Source organism: Aptenodytes patagonicus, chromosome 1, assembly GCF_965638725.1.
Source record: "Aptenodytes patagonicus chromosome 1, bAptPat1.pri.cur, whole genome shotgun sequence".
In the NCBI taxonomy this organism is placed as follows: Eukaryota; Metazoa; Chordata; class Aves; order Sphenisciformes; family Spheniscidae; genus Aptenodytes; species Aptenodytes patagonicus.
In genome coordinates, this window is record NC_134949.1 from 202280257 (window position 1) to 202295248 (window position 14992).

The window sequence follows — 14992 nt, forward strand, 5'->3', positions numbered from 1 at the left end:
GGAGAACCATCCTAGGCTGCTAAGAAGGTATACTGAAATTAGTAGGAAAGACTGGGTCATCAGGGTTTCACAAAAAGCTGCTAAGAAAAGAGGTCACGTTGAAAGATTTAATGAGAGGCACTGTAGGAGACATCATTACTGATGGTTATCTATTGCTATCTGCAGTGTGCACCTGTAAAGACTGTTGCTATTAGGCAGCTTTGAGAGCTCTTGTTTCCAAATGGCTTATATCTTGGCCTCTTTTGCCTCGTTTTTAGTGTTGCATTTACATGGATACTGCCTTAACCTTATCTTCCTACCTATGAAGGTTAGAATCCTCTTTCACCTAACTATTCCAAATACCTTACTAATTACATTTGACCTCAGCAGCAGCTACCACCCTCTTTCTACAAACACACTCTGGGCACTAGTCTCAATTCTATGCGTGTTTTTACATATATTTCAATGCTTCAGCCTCTTCCTCCAAATCAAAGAAAGCAACATATCCTCAGTTCTCCTCTCTTAAATAAATAATGATAATATCATCATCACTAACTTAGCTTCCCTCATCCAGACTTTCATCTTGAATAGAAGACTTCTATCACAGATCATCTGGTATTGAGTAACTGCTTTCCCATCTCACTTATCTGTTGATTCCCTACCCTTGACTCATCTCTCTAGCACCTTTCAAATTACTAACTCATTTCTAATAGCCCACTTTTCACCCGACAAACCTCCACACACCATTGTTTTTCCATCACCTAAACCATATAGAATATAGCAGAAGATAAATAGAAGGTAAATAAACCCATCATTTTTCTCTCCCTTCCTCCTTCAGCTCTTATCTTTTGAAATGTTTATGGAAGGACAACAGTAACTGCCGTTTGGGGAAAACACAAAGGCAGTTTCTACTGCCTTTCAGTATGTTGTAGGTAAAAGGCTCCAGAGAAATGGTGGTGTACACCAGGTTCATGTAAGATGTTACTGCACCTATAGGTATGGCTATTAAAAAAAAAAACCAAACTTGCTGCTTAAAATGAACACCTCATTATTTTATTAAGTGTGGATTAAAAACTCTTCTGTTCCTCAAAATAACTTTAGTTTACAAGAATTTAATTTTGCTGAATATAAACATACTACAAGGAACACAGAAACCTGTAAGCTTAAAAAATACCTACCAAAAAAGCCAGCTGTTCCAAACCAGACTATTTCAAGGTGCCATGACTTTAAAAGAAAGCTGTTTTACATTATCAGCATGTCTCCTCAACATATTAAAGAAAAAGCTTTTTAGGGCAAGAATGTTTCATTCTAAGGCATTTTTTTATATTATAACACCAACAGAAGTTACTACTACTTAGACTGTTACTAAGTTCACATGTTCTCTTATACTGCATGTCATAATTTGAGCAATTGTCTTCTAGCTATAGAAAATTAATAAAATGCAACAATACTGACATAGTCTTAAAGAACCTAATATCTAAACCTTTCAGCTCTCTGAATCTGTTCAGAACCATGTAAAAATTTGTGAAATGCAATTTTTTTAAATAATAAAATTAATTCCAAGTAAGCAGGCAGTGTATTCAATAATACTGCTTTTGATTTTCAAAATACTGTGTTCCTTTGTATCTACATACGTGAGGTAGGATACAAGCATCAGAAACACGGCTAGCCAAATAAAACACCTTATAAGATGTTATCCATCCTCCAAAGAAACTATATGTTAAAACTAATTCCAACTTATCACGATTACTAAAATACGGATTTGCAGGGATAGAAATCTGCATTTGAGAGACTTTCTTCCTTCTTACATAGATATGATATGATGCTGCTGTCTCAAAAGAATATACAATATACATCTTCATTACAGAAACGAAAGTGCTACTAAAAACCACATCATGACTGTAGTGAGGCACTGAAAAAAACCGCAAGCATGAAACCTTTTTGTTACTGCATACACACAGTATGAGACTATGTTTATCCTGCCTATACAAATATAATGGCACTTGGTGAACCCTGTGCAGAGGTCAGAACTTTTAGATAGCAGAATTTGAAGAACTTCAAAGCAAATTGGGTGGGTTTTTTTCTATATTTCTATCCCCATTGCCAACATTCAGCTTCTTACTTTTCCACTAGCAACAAAATACCAGAAGCTGTACTGTACATAATGAAGCAGGTGTCCCAAGTATGTTGGACAAACCTACTGACACAGCAGGAAGTCTACTTCTGTCAGCGTTAGGAAATTGCACCTAAATTAGTAAACGTCTTTTGTAAAGGCAACATCCAACAAAGATGCAAAGACTGGAATGGCAATCTGTGAGCATAACAGGAAACAAGAATGCATTCAGGTTCTTCTGCTCCTCCTGATGGATGACTGGACAGAGGGTCTTGGTCAGGTGAATTTTATCATTTTGGTCCTCATAGAGCCATCAGACTAGCGGGATGGCCATCTAGAATTCATCTTAATCACGTGTTTGTAGACATGCTGCCTTGGACAAACACGGTGGTATACCTGAATATGTTTCTCTAAAAAATTCTTTGTAAAATATGTACTGCACCTACCTTGATGAGGTAAAGATGTATCAAATCTCTACTATATATATATATATATATATATAAAAACCCACAAATTTTAAAAATATTTCCATCCACAAACTCAGAATTTTGTATGTCTGGGGTATACAGTTTTAAGATACACGTATGCTCTTTCCGTTACATGCCCTGTGTGCACAAGTGTTAGAATATTCAAACATATCAATGTACTTGATTTTGTACTTGTATTTGCGTAGGATGAATGTATTTAAGAACTAACCCCACAGAACCACAGGGATGTAAACTTGCAGATCCAAACCCTATTGTGTGTGTTCACAACAGCAGACTCTGATAATCTGTCAAAACCTACACATGCAAGAAAAATAGCAAGAAAACTGCACACACACCTCTATGTGAAGTTTGGTGGTGTTTTTTTAGTATCAGATGACAAATGCTATGCCAGAATGAAGCATTTAATCTTCAAGTCTAAGTTTTCTGCAAGTTACTCACAAATTGAGCATATTCATTTTCAGTGGAAATGTCTTTAATATGAATGCTTTTTTGTAAATTCTGATGTTTTTGTTCACATAGATCAAAATGTCAAAACAGCAAATGTCAAAATATTTGAAAAAAGAGTTCAATTTTGCTAGAAAATAAAGTCAATTGGCAGAGTCAAGTATAATTAATACAGGATTCTACATTATCGTAGGTGGAAGAGAAGTTCACACTAGAACTCTCAAGCAATTTCATGTTTCCTTCCTATTAGTGGATTAGCTAACCCTAAATATTCGTTATCTCAGTTGGTGAAAAGTAAAGAATCCCATGCTTCTGGAATCAGACTGAGTTATTCTTAAACACTAGTATCAAGATTACAATCACTGTTTGCATTTTACATATGAACTACAGATCACTGAAAGTTTCCTGTTGCACTGCAGCAAGAAAAGGAAATGTAACACAAAAGCTTAATTTGCTGCGAAGTACAGCAAGATACTTCGGTAATCTCATAAAAATTTCATACTGGAACTTGTTACAGTGAGTTCAATTTGATCTTTTAATGTAATACAGTACATTTTTATAAACTTAACATTATCATTGCAGAAGAGCATGCTAACTGAATGTTAGCAATTTATCTTTTATACATAATTATACTCTACTGTAGCTACTGTATGCAGATCTCAATGTTAGTACATAAAATATTCATTTTCTTTATGAGATGAGAATGAACTTAAGAGGTTTGAATATAAGAATGAAATATTTGCTGTGCCTATTTCTCAAGAAATAATGAATTACACATTATAACCCAAGAAATCAACATTTAAATTGCAAAACTATAGTTTAAATTTACATTAAACATTACTGATCATAATGTGCATCAATATTCAATGAAGTTTAACCTAACCATGTTTATGCACATAAAGCCTCAAGAGTCTGCAGCAGTTTCAGCATCAGTTTTTCATATTTTTGTATAAAATGGACTTAAAGGTACATCTTCCATAAATGTTTTCAGTGCAATTCTGTCAAAGAGGAAAATATAAAGCTAGCTTTCAATCATTTTATACCACAAAAAAACCCCAACAACTTGCATTTGCACTGCTGAAACATAAGTAAGCCAGTTCCATTGTGCCAACTATTTCAAAGTAAATTCAAATCAACCATAATTGCCTTTTTAGGCAGTATTTCCTCCATATCTATAGGTATAAATGTTGAAAAGCTGAAGGGGGGGGGGGGGCAGAATTAAGCTGAGGCAGAATAATCTAATTGTTTATAATACCTTTTTCCATTGGTAACAACAAAAAAAAGCATAATGAAAAAATTCTAAAGGTTTCTTTACTAGTGATCTTACAGTTTGGAAATCGGTAAATCCGTGTTTTAGTATTATCCTTTCCTCTAATCTTTACAGGCCACCTTGCAACTATAACTTACTTATTGATGGATTATGTGAAAATGCTCCATTATTCAATGAGATAAAATTTTCCTAAATTAGAAACTGATTTTTTCACGTTGTCAACTGTAGGGAACCAGAGGGAGAACAGCACCTGAAATAATATGTGCTTGGCTAAGCATAGTGTAGTAACCTATACATTTTGGTTCAAAGACACAGTTTGTAAACTGTAAAACTGCATACAGGATACTGCTTTAAGTATTTTGTTTCTTTTTTTTTTTTTGCAGATTATACCTAAAAAAAACCCAAAAAACCAACCTGTCTATGGTAGCACAAAATAAAAATGGAGCTTCATTCAAATCTTGAATACCTTGACTGCAATAATCAACAGCTGGTTATTCAACAAAAACTTAGCTCTTCATACCAAAAAAATTTGGCTCAAAAAACCAAAAACAAAACAAAAAGGTACAATAAACTCTCAATAAAAAGTTCTCTCATGAGGCTACCTACGATAAACTACTGCTAGATACGAGTTTCCAAAAAAACATTACATCCCATTTTCAGCACATTTTTCATAAACATGCAACTTCACTATAAAATACAAAACACTTGGCTCTCAAGAACAGCTTTATAAAGACACACTGCATCAATAAAATTTTTTCTTTGTGATTAACTTTACATTGTAATAAGAACTGTATTTTCACTAATGTTTATATATCAGATTTCATATTATAATGTAGTAATAATTTGCTCTTTGTGAACTTCATGTTCAGAAGGAAATATCTATACACATTAACATACTAGACTATTAAAAACTCAGTTACAGAATTTTATTGATACAGTAGATTAATAAAAACTGATAGGGGAAGATAAAATGGGTAGGGTATTCAGTACATTATTTAATAACACACTTTTAAAATTAAAATATTTTAAATCCTTTTTGAATTTTCAATGCCACTAGAAGTCCAGAAAAGTCTGGCATCAATACTGAGGTGTAAAACAAGTCAAACAACTTCTTTCACAATTTGCATCTCTTGTATTATTCTATCCCAACATTGTTCAACTGTAAAAGAAAGTAATTTAGCACCTCTGATGATAGGTAGGTGCCTAAAGGTAAACACCAGGTTAGATTCATGAAGGAAAAAGACCGTTTTTCTTTTCTTCTTCTTCTCAACAAATAGCGGCAAAATAAAGTGGCACTATTTGTTCAACTGATTTTTTTTTTCACAGTTAAATGTCAACAAGAGTACAAATACAAACACTGACAGATATTGCTTGAGATCAATTTTCAAACTCTGTTCTTTTTTAAATCAATAGATCCAATAAACAGTGGGGTACTGTTAGTTTAAAGCCGCAGATAAAAGCTATACAAGCACTTTAGAAGTCAGAAACATTAAAAAAGAACTATTTACAGTTTTCTTCTTTAGTTCATATGTCTACAAAGCCAGCGCACATTACACTTCACAAAAATCCACAGTTAATGATATCAACATGTGTGTGGCTAAAGCTTGTGACCTAGGGACTGCAAATGCAGGGGCAGTAAAAGTAAAATAGGTTTTGTCTTTCTTTCAGCAACCCCATTTGTGCACTAACAGCTTCATTCAGTCTCAAGCTTTATATTAAAAGCATTCTTCAAAGCTTTCACCTGGAAGGCTGATAACTACATGCTCACTCATCGCCTTTCCCTTTTGGAAGTTCTGCGACGGACCTGTTTGGAGAAAAAGTATTTTAAATGTTTTTACAGAAAAGTTTTGAAAAATTCAAGAACAAATATATTTTATAATGGCAAAATGCTTACTCTCATAATAATGTTTGACTAACTGTATACAGTGTCATTCATTACTCATTTTATCACAGGTACAAGTCTCAGACAATGACCAGGACATAACTTTGTTTGATGTTACTGAGCCTGTGTCCTTCAAGTATTCAAAAATAATCTAGTTTCCTTTTTCAGAGTTTTCATACACTCAGATGCTCCAATCATCAGATGTGTCCAAAAGTGTGAAGGCATTCACAGTTACGTTTTTTAGTATTACTACTAACATTACTAACGTATTTGTATGAAATAAATGTAATAAACAAACTTATTTTAACATATTTGTGTATGCTGGTAAGAGGAAGAAATTGATTTGGAATTCCGCTCCACGATTCCATACTTATTTTCCAGTACTATTCATTTTGCGTTCCAGTTTTGTATAAAGAAACATTATTCACTATTACAATCTAGCTGAGAAGAATGGGCATGAGTTACCTAGAAAATAATTCCCATGAGATACTACACAACTCAGGCAGACAAATAACAAAAGCTATACAGAACACAAAATTTAAGATGCTTGACAAAAACTGACATTTTGTAAGAAATGCAGCTTCTCTGGAAAACTACAGTGCAGCGCCACTACACAACAGTGGCAGTTGACAACCACTTCATTCGTTTTCAAGGAGGAAGGTTAAGTTCTAAGAACAGGAGAAGTCATTCTCTGAATATCAATACACAGAGGACACCACAAAGACTCACAAAGAAAATCTCAAGCACTTCTCTTACATTGATTGTGGAAACTTCCTCTTCTTCCATTACTTCTTCCTGGGGAATGTCATCACTGACAGGCGAACTACTCTGAAACACGTCCATCTCTTCACTAGATTCATTCTCTTTACTGGCTGCTTGTTTGGAACGTCCTGCACGGCTACAATCAGAAGAAAAATAAAGATCAGTTTCACAGTATATGGGTCTGCACATGTATAAACCATATGAGAGCAAATATTCTACTTTACAAGAACAGCAGCCTTAATATTTCATGTTATATAATACTTCTACCTTATATACCTATCTAGTTCATCCATACACAGAATAGAAGAATTGAAACTAGGAGGCTCAACGACAGCATTTGAAAACCAAATTCTTCCAGAACAGATAGTTAGAAGTACAAAACTGAACAATTTTTGCATCTATAGACAAGACAGATTTCTCTCTTCAGTGCCAGAATACAGGCCAAAGAAGGCTGACACAACAGTAACCAGTGAACAGGAAAAGCCAAACAGCCAGAAACTGAATACTTGGGGGTTTTTTTCCCCTTCTATTCAAGTCCATGAATAGATGTACTCTACTTCCACAGGAGTTTATACACAACAAAATTTGAATAACTGCATCTATATTTTTACAGACATAGAAGAACCCACATTGCTATTTATGAAATTAACACTATAATGAACCTAAACACAAGTCTTCCAAGCTAGCTCATGCTAAGAGCTAGGGATAATCAGGATAACAATACCTTAAATCAGGATAGTCAAGAACAATCAGTCAACAATATCTTAAATTGTCTCTGTTAGTCATGGGAGCTGAACCACAAGCAAAAAGCACCCATTTGCTTAAAATGAGAACTAGCCCCCCCACCTTAAAAAAAAAAAAAGACAACTAGATATGTATCCATAACTACACAGCTGCACCCACATTACCATTTTGGTTTGGGTCATTAGCACAGTTTAGAATCAAATCACTGAATCATCCCACTTACTGCACCTTGGTTAGATTCACGAAGCTGTCTTGGTGCACCCAAACTACACGACTTTTTGTATTAAACCAGAAACTCTGTTCCAGACAGACAACAAACACACTTCAATCCCCAGTGGGGGCATACAGATCCAAAACAACTGTCCTCCGACAGCAGCAAACCACACGTGGTGGGCATTTTCAGTCCTGAGAACCACACTAAAATCTGTACAAAATAAAATCTCTGAATTGCATATAGTAATTATAGTATAGTGGGGGTTTCAGCACCAACCAACATTACATCCTTTGAGAAACAATACAAATTAGCCCAACTCAAGCCTACCATGACTGATAGAAGCAACAGAATTGAAAAGGAAACAATTATTCACAAGCTAGGTTCATCTTTTCACATATTACAAAAATATGCCAGTTCACATGCGCTAATTGGTAACCCAATTAGCTATCAGAAATAGGTTATACACTATCACCTCATAGGTAAAATCCCAAATTCTTATGCCAAATCCATCCCCAAGGAGCCCAGAAAGCTTTAAGCATTTAGATTAAATACATTCTATCTTGTGGTACACAGTGCTGCTCAGTCTATCAACTCCCTTTAGTTTAAACTACTGTAGATATGTATGTAGAAAAGGGAGAAAGGTCTGACTACAATCTACTTGGAATACTGAGGAATTATTGCGGTCTCATCTTTTTCTTGCAAATTTGGGTGGTCTGATCACAAAAAATAAAAAATACAAACAATATTTTTTTGGATGAAATCTGGAACAGACCCAACAACTCTGAACCCTGAAACAACTTACTTGGGCTCCTCATGCCAGCAACAATGTACATACACAGGAACAAGAGCTATGCCTGTTACTGATCACGTGTACTGATACAGTTTACTTTCTGTTTAAAACGGGGTAAAGAAACACACTGAATTCACCGATTTCACTGAGAAGTGAATCAGAAGCTACTGAAGTATTTACTAAAGGGCATCTTTGACCAATGCCACATAGCACATCACCCAGAAAGAACTTGTTGGCATGTCTTCTCTGCATGGCAGTAGCAGCTTCCAACTCTTGTTCCACTGCACATGTAGCAGTGACTTCTGTAGTAACCAAGACAGTGTTGGGACCTGTGTTTCTGGTTACAGAGTAAAGGAGCAGGAGAAGTCTGACCTGAGGTAGGGAAACAGTACACTGGAAAGGTCTGGATATTGTGTGTGCAAAATGCCAGAACACGCTATCTGATATGAAACTAGAATTTGAATTGAGGGTACAAGCTTTTTCAGGCAAAGACCTCCAGTATGGAAAAAAAAACCCCAAACAACAAACAAAACCAAAAACCAGTGGGCCAGTAAGTCCTGTCTACTTGTACGTGCAATATATGTAAAGCAGAAGTGTACATGTACAGAAAAGGTAGAGATACCTGTAGTTTCCTACAGTAGGCACAAGAAAATGAAGCTAGCCACAGAGTTTACCTTTATTTTAGAGCTTAATACGCCTCAGAATTTTCAAGAGCTACTATCCTTCATGGATTGTAGCACATTTTATTCATTTGGAAGCGATTCAAGTGGATAATGAGAAGGCCACAAATTAGAAAGTGAACATTAATTTAAGGAGAATCAGAATAAACTTATTCTCCACAATACTGTTTCACCACAGTAACAATTTGATTCTTCCTCCCTCTCCAAAACAAATGGGAGCACTTTTTGCTCCTTGAAGTCCTAATAAAGCCCTGTCTTCAAGGCCCTCATGTGCTTTATTACCTTTTCTCCTAGAAGAGCAAAGCTACATATATGCTACCTGAGTACATTAAACTTACTCGTAGCCTCTTGCTCTGGTTTGAGATGCTCTAGGAGAAGCAGCTAGGGAAAACATTTTAGAAATAACAATGACAATTTATTTTCTTAACTGTCAATTAAAGTATTCTGAAATATTTTCAGTAAATGATTGTTTGGGTGCACAGAGGCATATTTTTAATTTTCACTAAATACAAATTTAGAAAATATTCACCACTTACACTTTTTTTTGCTGTGATGGTGGTGTTTTTGATGGCCTTCCTCGTCTTTTCTGTGGCGTAGACTGTGCTGATTCAACTGTACTAGTTTCAGATGGTTCTGCTCTGTTTTGAGGAAGACCCAAATTGCAAAGTATCAAATTATAACTAATGTCCAAGGATAAAAAAGATGCAGCTTACAAGAAGACAGACTTACCTTTGCGGTGTTCTTTTCGGTGTCCTATTTTGCCTGCCTTTTGGCTTTTGTTCAATGTTTTCAGTTTGCCTTTCTTCCTCCTCCTCCTCCTCTTCTGCTGCAGTTGCTGGTGTTTGTTTTTTTTTGCTCCGTTTTGATGACTTTGCTACAGGTTCTTCCTTTGGTGTTCCTCCATTATTTGCTTTGGGAGGGCGTCCTCGTCTCCCTTTCTTTGGTGGACTGTTCTGTTCATCCTCACTTTCTATTACATCTTCTTTTAGCCTTTTTTCCTCTTGCCATTGTGTTTCATCAGATTCTGAAACAACTGCAGGTCTCTTCCTTCCCCGTTGACTACCTCTAAGTTTCTGCTCTTGACCCAGTTTATTCAGGTCATCTATGCTTAGTTTCTCTTCTGAATCTGTGATAGCTGCTTTCTTCCTTCCTCTAGGCTTCTCCATCTCTGACTGAAAAGGTAAGATTACATCTTTAAATTAAAAAAATTAAACTGCCATATTAAACTGCCACATGCGCAAAAGCTACAGAAACTCCCCCCCCAACAAGACAAAGAGTCTTCAAGTTACACAAGTTGTCTACTAAGATTGTCTACAATATCCATTTCAAAAAACTCTGCAAAAGTATAAACACATATATACATATAAAATGCCAGACAAAAGAGAAAGATTATTTCAAAGGTGAGCCGTTAAAACACTGAAGTGCGTACGGTCCTCCTCATTTGTATCCTCAGCTGTGGCAAAACACAACTGGCTAGAACATCCATAACTGCATTTTTATCAATAGGAAAATATAAAGATACAGAGGATGAGAATTGTCAACTTGTGGCTTCAGCTCTGTTGTGAGCTGCAGGGTGCTTATGCCTCACTCCCATGCTGGCAGTGGCAAGGCACTAATACAGAAGATGGTGGGCAACCTGAATTTATAATTGAAGAATGGAAGAACAGGAATTAGTGGTAGCTGCCAAAGCACTGCTGTCAGAGCTGCACTAAGACTCAACATTTGCTCTGTGCAGCAGAAAAACCCCACCCAACCCTTAAAAGAATCATAAAATGGTTTGGGTTGGAAGGAACCTTTGAACATGATCTAGTCCAACCCCCTGCCACGGGCAGGGACATCTTCCACTAGATCAGGTTGCTCAAAGCCCCATCCAACCTGACCTTGAACACTTCCAATGATGGGGCAACCACAGTTTCTCTGACAACCTGTTCCATTGTCCTATCACTCTCATTGTATAAAGTTTCTTCCTTATGTCCAGTCTAAACCTACCCTCTTTCAGTTTAAAACCATTGCCCCATGTCCTGTCGCTAACAGCCCTGGTAAAAAGTCTTTCTCTGTCTTTCTTATCAGTCCCCTTTATATACTGAAAGGCTGCAATAAGGTCTCCCCAAAGCCTTCTCTTCTCCAGGCTGAATAACCCCAACTCTCTCAGTCTTTTTTTCACAGGAGAGGTGTTCTATCCCTCTGACCACTTTCTGAGAGCAGGTCCAGAAGAGGGCCAAACAGCTCCATGTCTGTCTTGTAATGGGGACCCCAGAGCTGGATGCAGTACTCCAGGTGGGGTCTCACCAGAGCGGAGTAGAGGGGCAGAATCACCTCCCTCGACCTGCTGGCCACGCTTCTTTTGATGCAGCCCAGGATACGATTGGCCTTCTGGGCTGCGAGTGCACATTGCTGGGTCATGTCCAGCTTTTCATCCACCAGTACCCCCAAGTCCTCCTTGGCAGGGCTGCTCTCAATCCCTTCATCCCCCAGTCTGTATTGATACTAAGGATTGCCCCAAGTCAGACGCAGGACCTTGCACTCAGCCTTGTTGAACTTCATAAAGTTCACATGGGCCCACTCCTCAAGCCTGTCAAGGTCCCTCTGGATGGCATCCCATCCCTCTAGCATATCAAGAAAGATAGAACCTTTTCTGAATCGTAAGCTTTCAGAACAGAAACTATTCTGGAACTCAGGAAAAAAAAGGGAGAGAAACTCTATGACCTTTGGAAAAAGGGGCAGGCCACTCAGGAGGACTACAAGGATGTCATGAGGTTATGCAGGGAGAAAACTAGAAGGGCCAAAGCCCAACTAGAACTTAATCTGGCTAATGCTGTAAAAGAATTAAAAATGTTTCTATAAATACACTAGCAACAAAAGAAGGGCTAAGGAGAATCTCCATCCTTTATTGGATGTGGGGGGAAACAGTGACAAAGGATGAGGAAAGGGTTAAGGTACTTAATGCCTTCTTTGCCTCGGTCTTTAACAGTAAGACCAGCTGTTCTCCAGGTACCCAGCCTCCTGAGCTGGAAGACAGGGATGGGGAGCAGAATGAAGCCCCCATAATCTAAGGGGAAATAGTTAGTGGCCTGCTACACCACTTAGACACACACACATCTATGGGGCCAGATGGGATCCACCCAAGGGTACTGAGGAAGCTGACGGAAGTGCTCACCAAGCCACTTTCAATCATTTATCATCAGTCCTGGCTAACCAGGGAGGTCCCAGTTGACTGGAGGTTAGCAAATATGACGCCCATCTACAAGAAGGGCCGGAAGGAGGATCCCGGGAACTACAGGCCTGTCAGCCTGACCTCAGTGCCGGGAAAGGCTATGGAACAGATCATCTTGAGTGCTGTCACACGGCACGTATGGTACAACCAGGTGATCAGGCCCAGTCAGCATGGGTTTAGGAAAGGCAGGTCCTGCTTCACTAACCTGATCTCCTTCCATGACAAGGTGACCCACTTAGTGGATGAGGGAAATGGATGTTGTCTACCTAAACTTTAGTAAAGCTGTTGACACCGTTTCTCACAGCATTCTCCTGGGGAAACTGGCTGCTCATGGCTTGGACGGGCGCATTCTTCACTGGGTAAAAAACTGGCTGGATGGTCAGGCTGAAGAGTGGTAGTGAATGGAGTTAAATCCAGTTGGTGGCCAGTCACAAGCAGTGTTCCCCAGGGCTCAGGATTGCGGCCAGTTCTGTTTAATGTCTTTATCAATGATCTGGATGAGGGGATCGAGTGCACCCTCAGTAAGTTTGCAGACAACACCAAGTGGGGCGGGAGTGTTGATCTGCTTGAGGGTAGGAAGGCTCTGCAGAGGGACCGGGACAGGCTGGATCAATGGGCCGAGGCCAACTGTGTAAGATTCAACAAGGCTAAGTGTCAGGTCCTGCACTTGGGTCACAACAACCCCATGCAGCGCTACAGGCTTGGGGAAGAGTGGCTGGAAAGCTGCCTGTCAGAAAAGGACCTGGGGGTGCTGGTTGACAGCTGGCTGAACATGAGCCGGCAGTGTGCCCAGGCGGCCAAGAAGGCCAATGGCATCCTGGCCTGTATCAGCAATAGTGTGGCCAGCAGGAGTAGGGAAGTGATCGTGCCCCTGTACTCGGCCCTGGTGAGGCCGCACCTCGAATACTGTGTTCAGTTTTGGGCCCCTCACTACAAGAAGGACGTCGAGGTGCTGGAGTGTGTCCAGAGAAGGGCAACGAAGCTGCTGAAGGGTCTAGAGCACAAGTCCTGTGAGGAGCGGCTGAGGGAACTGGGGTTGTTTAGCCTGCAGAAAAGGAGGTTCAGGGGAGACCTTCGCATGCTCTACAACTACCTGAAAGGAGGTTGTAGCGAAGGGGGTGTCAGTCTCTTCTCCCAAGTAACAAGCAATAGGACAAGAGGAAAATGGCCTCAAATTGTGCCAGGGGAGGTTTAGATTGGATATTAGGAAAAATTTCTTCACTGAAAGGGTTGTCAAGCATTGGAACAGGCTGCCCAGGGAAGTGGTTAAGTCACCATCCCTGGAGGTATTTAAAAGATGTGTAGACGTGGTGCTTCGGGACATGGTTAGTGGTGGACTTGGCAGTGCTGGGTTAATGGTTGGACTTGATCTTGATCTTGATCCAACCTAAACGATTCTATGATTCTTCACCTCTCCATGCTCTAGTTCTCTAAAATGCACAGTGAAGAGCCATAAACAGTGCAAAGATTTCAATAGGCAGCTATTAGGGCCAGAAGGATTGCCCCAACCCCTGGGGGTGGGGGGTGGAATTTACCCACCTACCATTTCATGGGGACCATGACTATTTCATTTTGGACCATGAAATGATCCAGAAGTTCAAATACTTACAGTATTTCACAGTTTCATACCAATGTTTATTTCAAACTAACATTATTGTATTTCAACACATACAAACACTCATTTATTAGTATTTGCCACATTGCAATTTAATCTACATAATGATAGTTATGCCACTTGAAACCAGACTGAATGTTTTTTTTCATTCACGTCTCCCTTGTGACATAAGATAGAAGTCAGCTTACAAATATATGTCTCCACTTTAGCCATAAACCCTGGTCAAGAAAAGCAGAAAGAAAAGCTAGAAAGGATATGAAGAAATAAAGTAAAAGAAATTGAAGGACAAAGAATTACACTAGAAGAAAATAAGAAAAATGTGTTAACAATGATGACATCTCCTGCCAGTTCATGACTTCACTGACAAAACTGTTGATCTAGATCAGTGACATCCTTGTTATTCGCTGTTCTATTTGCTTTTGCAGTGATTGTACGCATCTGTCATTGCAGCTGCTTTTACTAAGTAGTTGTAGCCAAGTTTCAAAGTAAAGTTTCTCCCTCAGGTTAAACAGTGTCCCACAACCTTAGAATAAACATCTCACTCTATGATGTAATCTGGACAAGCATCCTGAACAGTGACATCTTTAAAACATGGACTTTCTGGTCCTCAATTAAAATTCTGCTTCTCAGATAATGCTTGCTATAACCTGCTCCTCAGCTCCAAAAAACCAAAAATGAGTTCTGAATCAATGACCTTAAGCAGCTTGCTTACATAGTCAAAGTCAAATACAAATGCCCTCAAAAGTACTTGAAATACTAAACTGTATTTGCTTTATTACTTCGCTTTGCCGGCTACC

The 14992-nt window shown here is 38.6% G+C and overlaps 1 protein-coding gene across 3 annotated transcripts in view; it reads right to left on the reverse strand.

Annotated features, from left to right (window-relative positions):
* Positions 1 to 3030: 3030 nt before the first annotated feature.
* PDS5B (PDS5 cohesin associated factor B) overlaps positions 3031 to 14992 on the reverse strand; it is a 124747-nt gene continuing 112785 nt past the window's right edge. For 2 of the 3 annotated variants that reach the window (XM_076364272.1, XM_076364271.1), the window contains exons 32-35: positions 10096 to 10538; positions 9903 to 10004; positions 6933 to 7074; positions 3031 to 6098 (exon numbers count right to left, since the gene is read on the reverse strand). In XM_076364272.1, coding sequence (XP_076220387.1) covers positions 6063 to 6098; positions 6933 to 7074; positions 9903 to 10004; positions 10096 to 10538 — 723 coding nt within the window. In that variant the 3' untranslated portion in view covers positions 3031 to 6062. The remainder of the gene's footprint in view (positions 6099 to 6932; positions 7075 to 9902; positions 10005 to 10095; positions 10539 to 14992) is intronic. The other variant, XM_076364273.1, reaches the window with a different exon arrangement.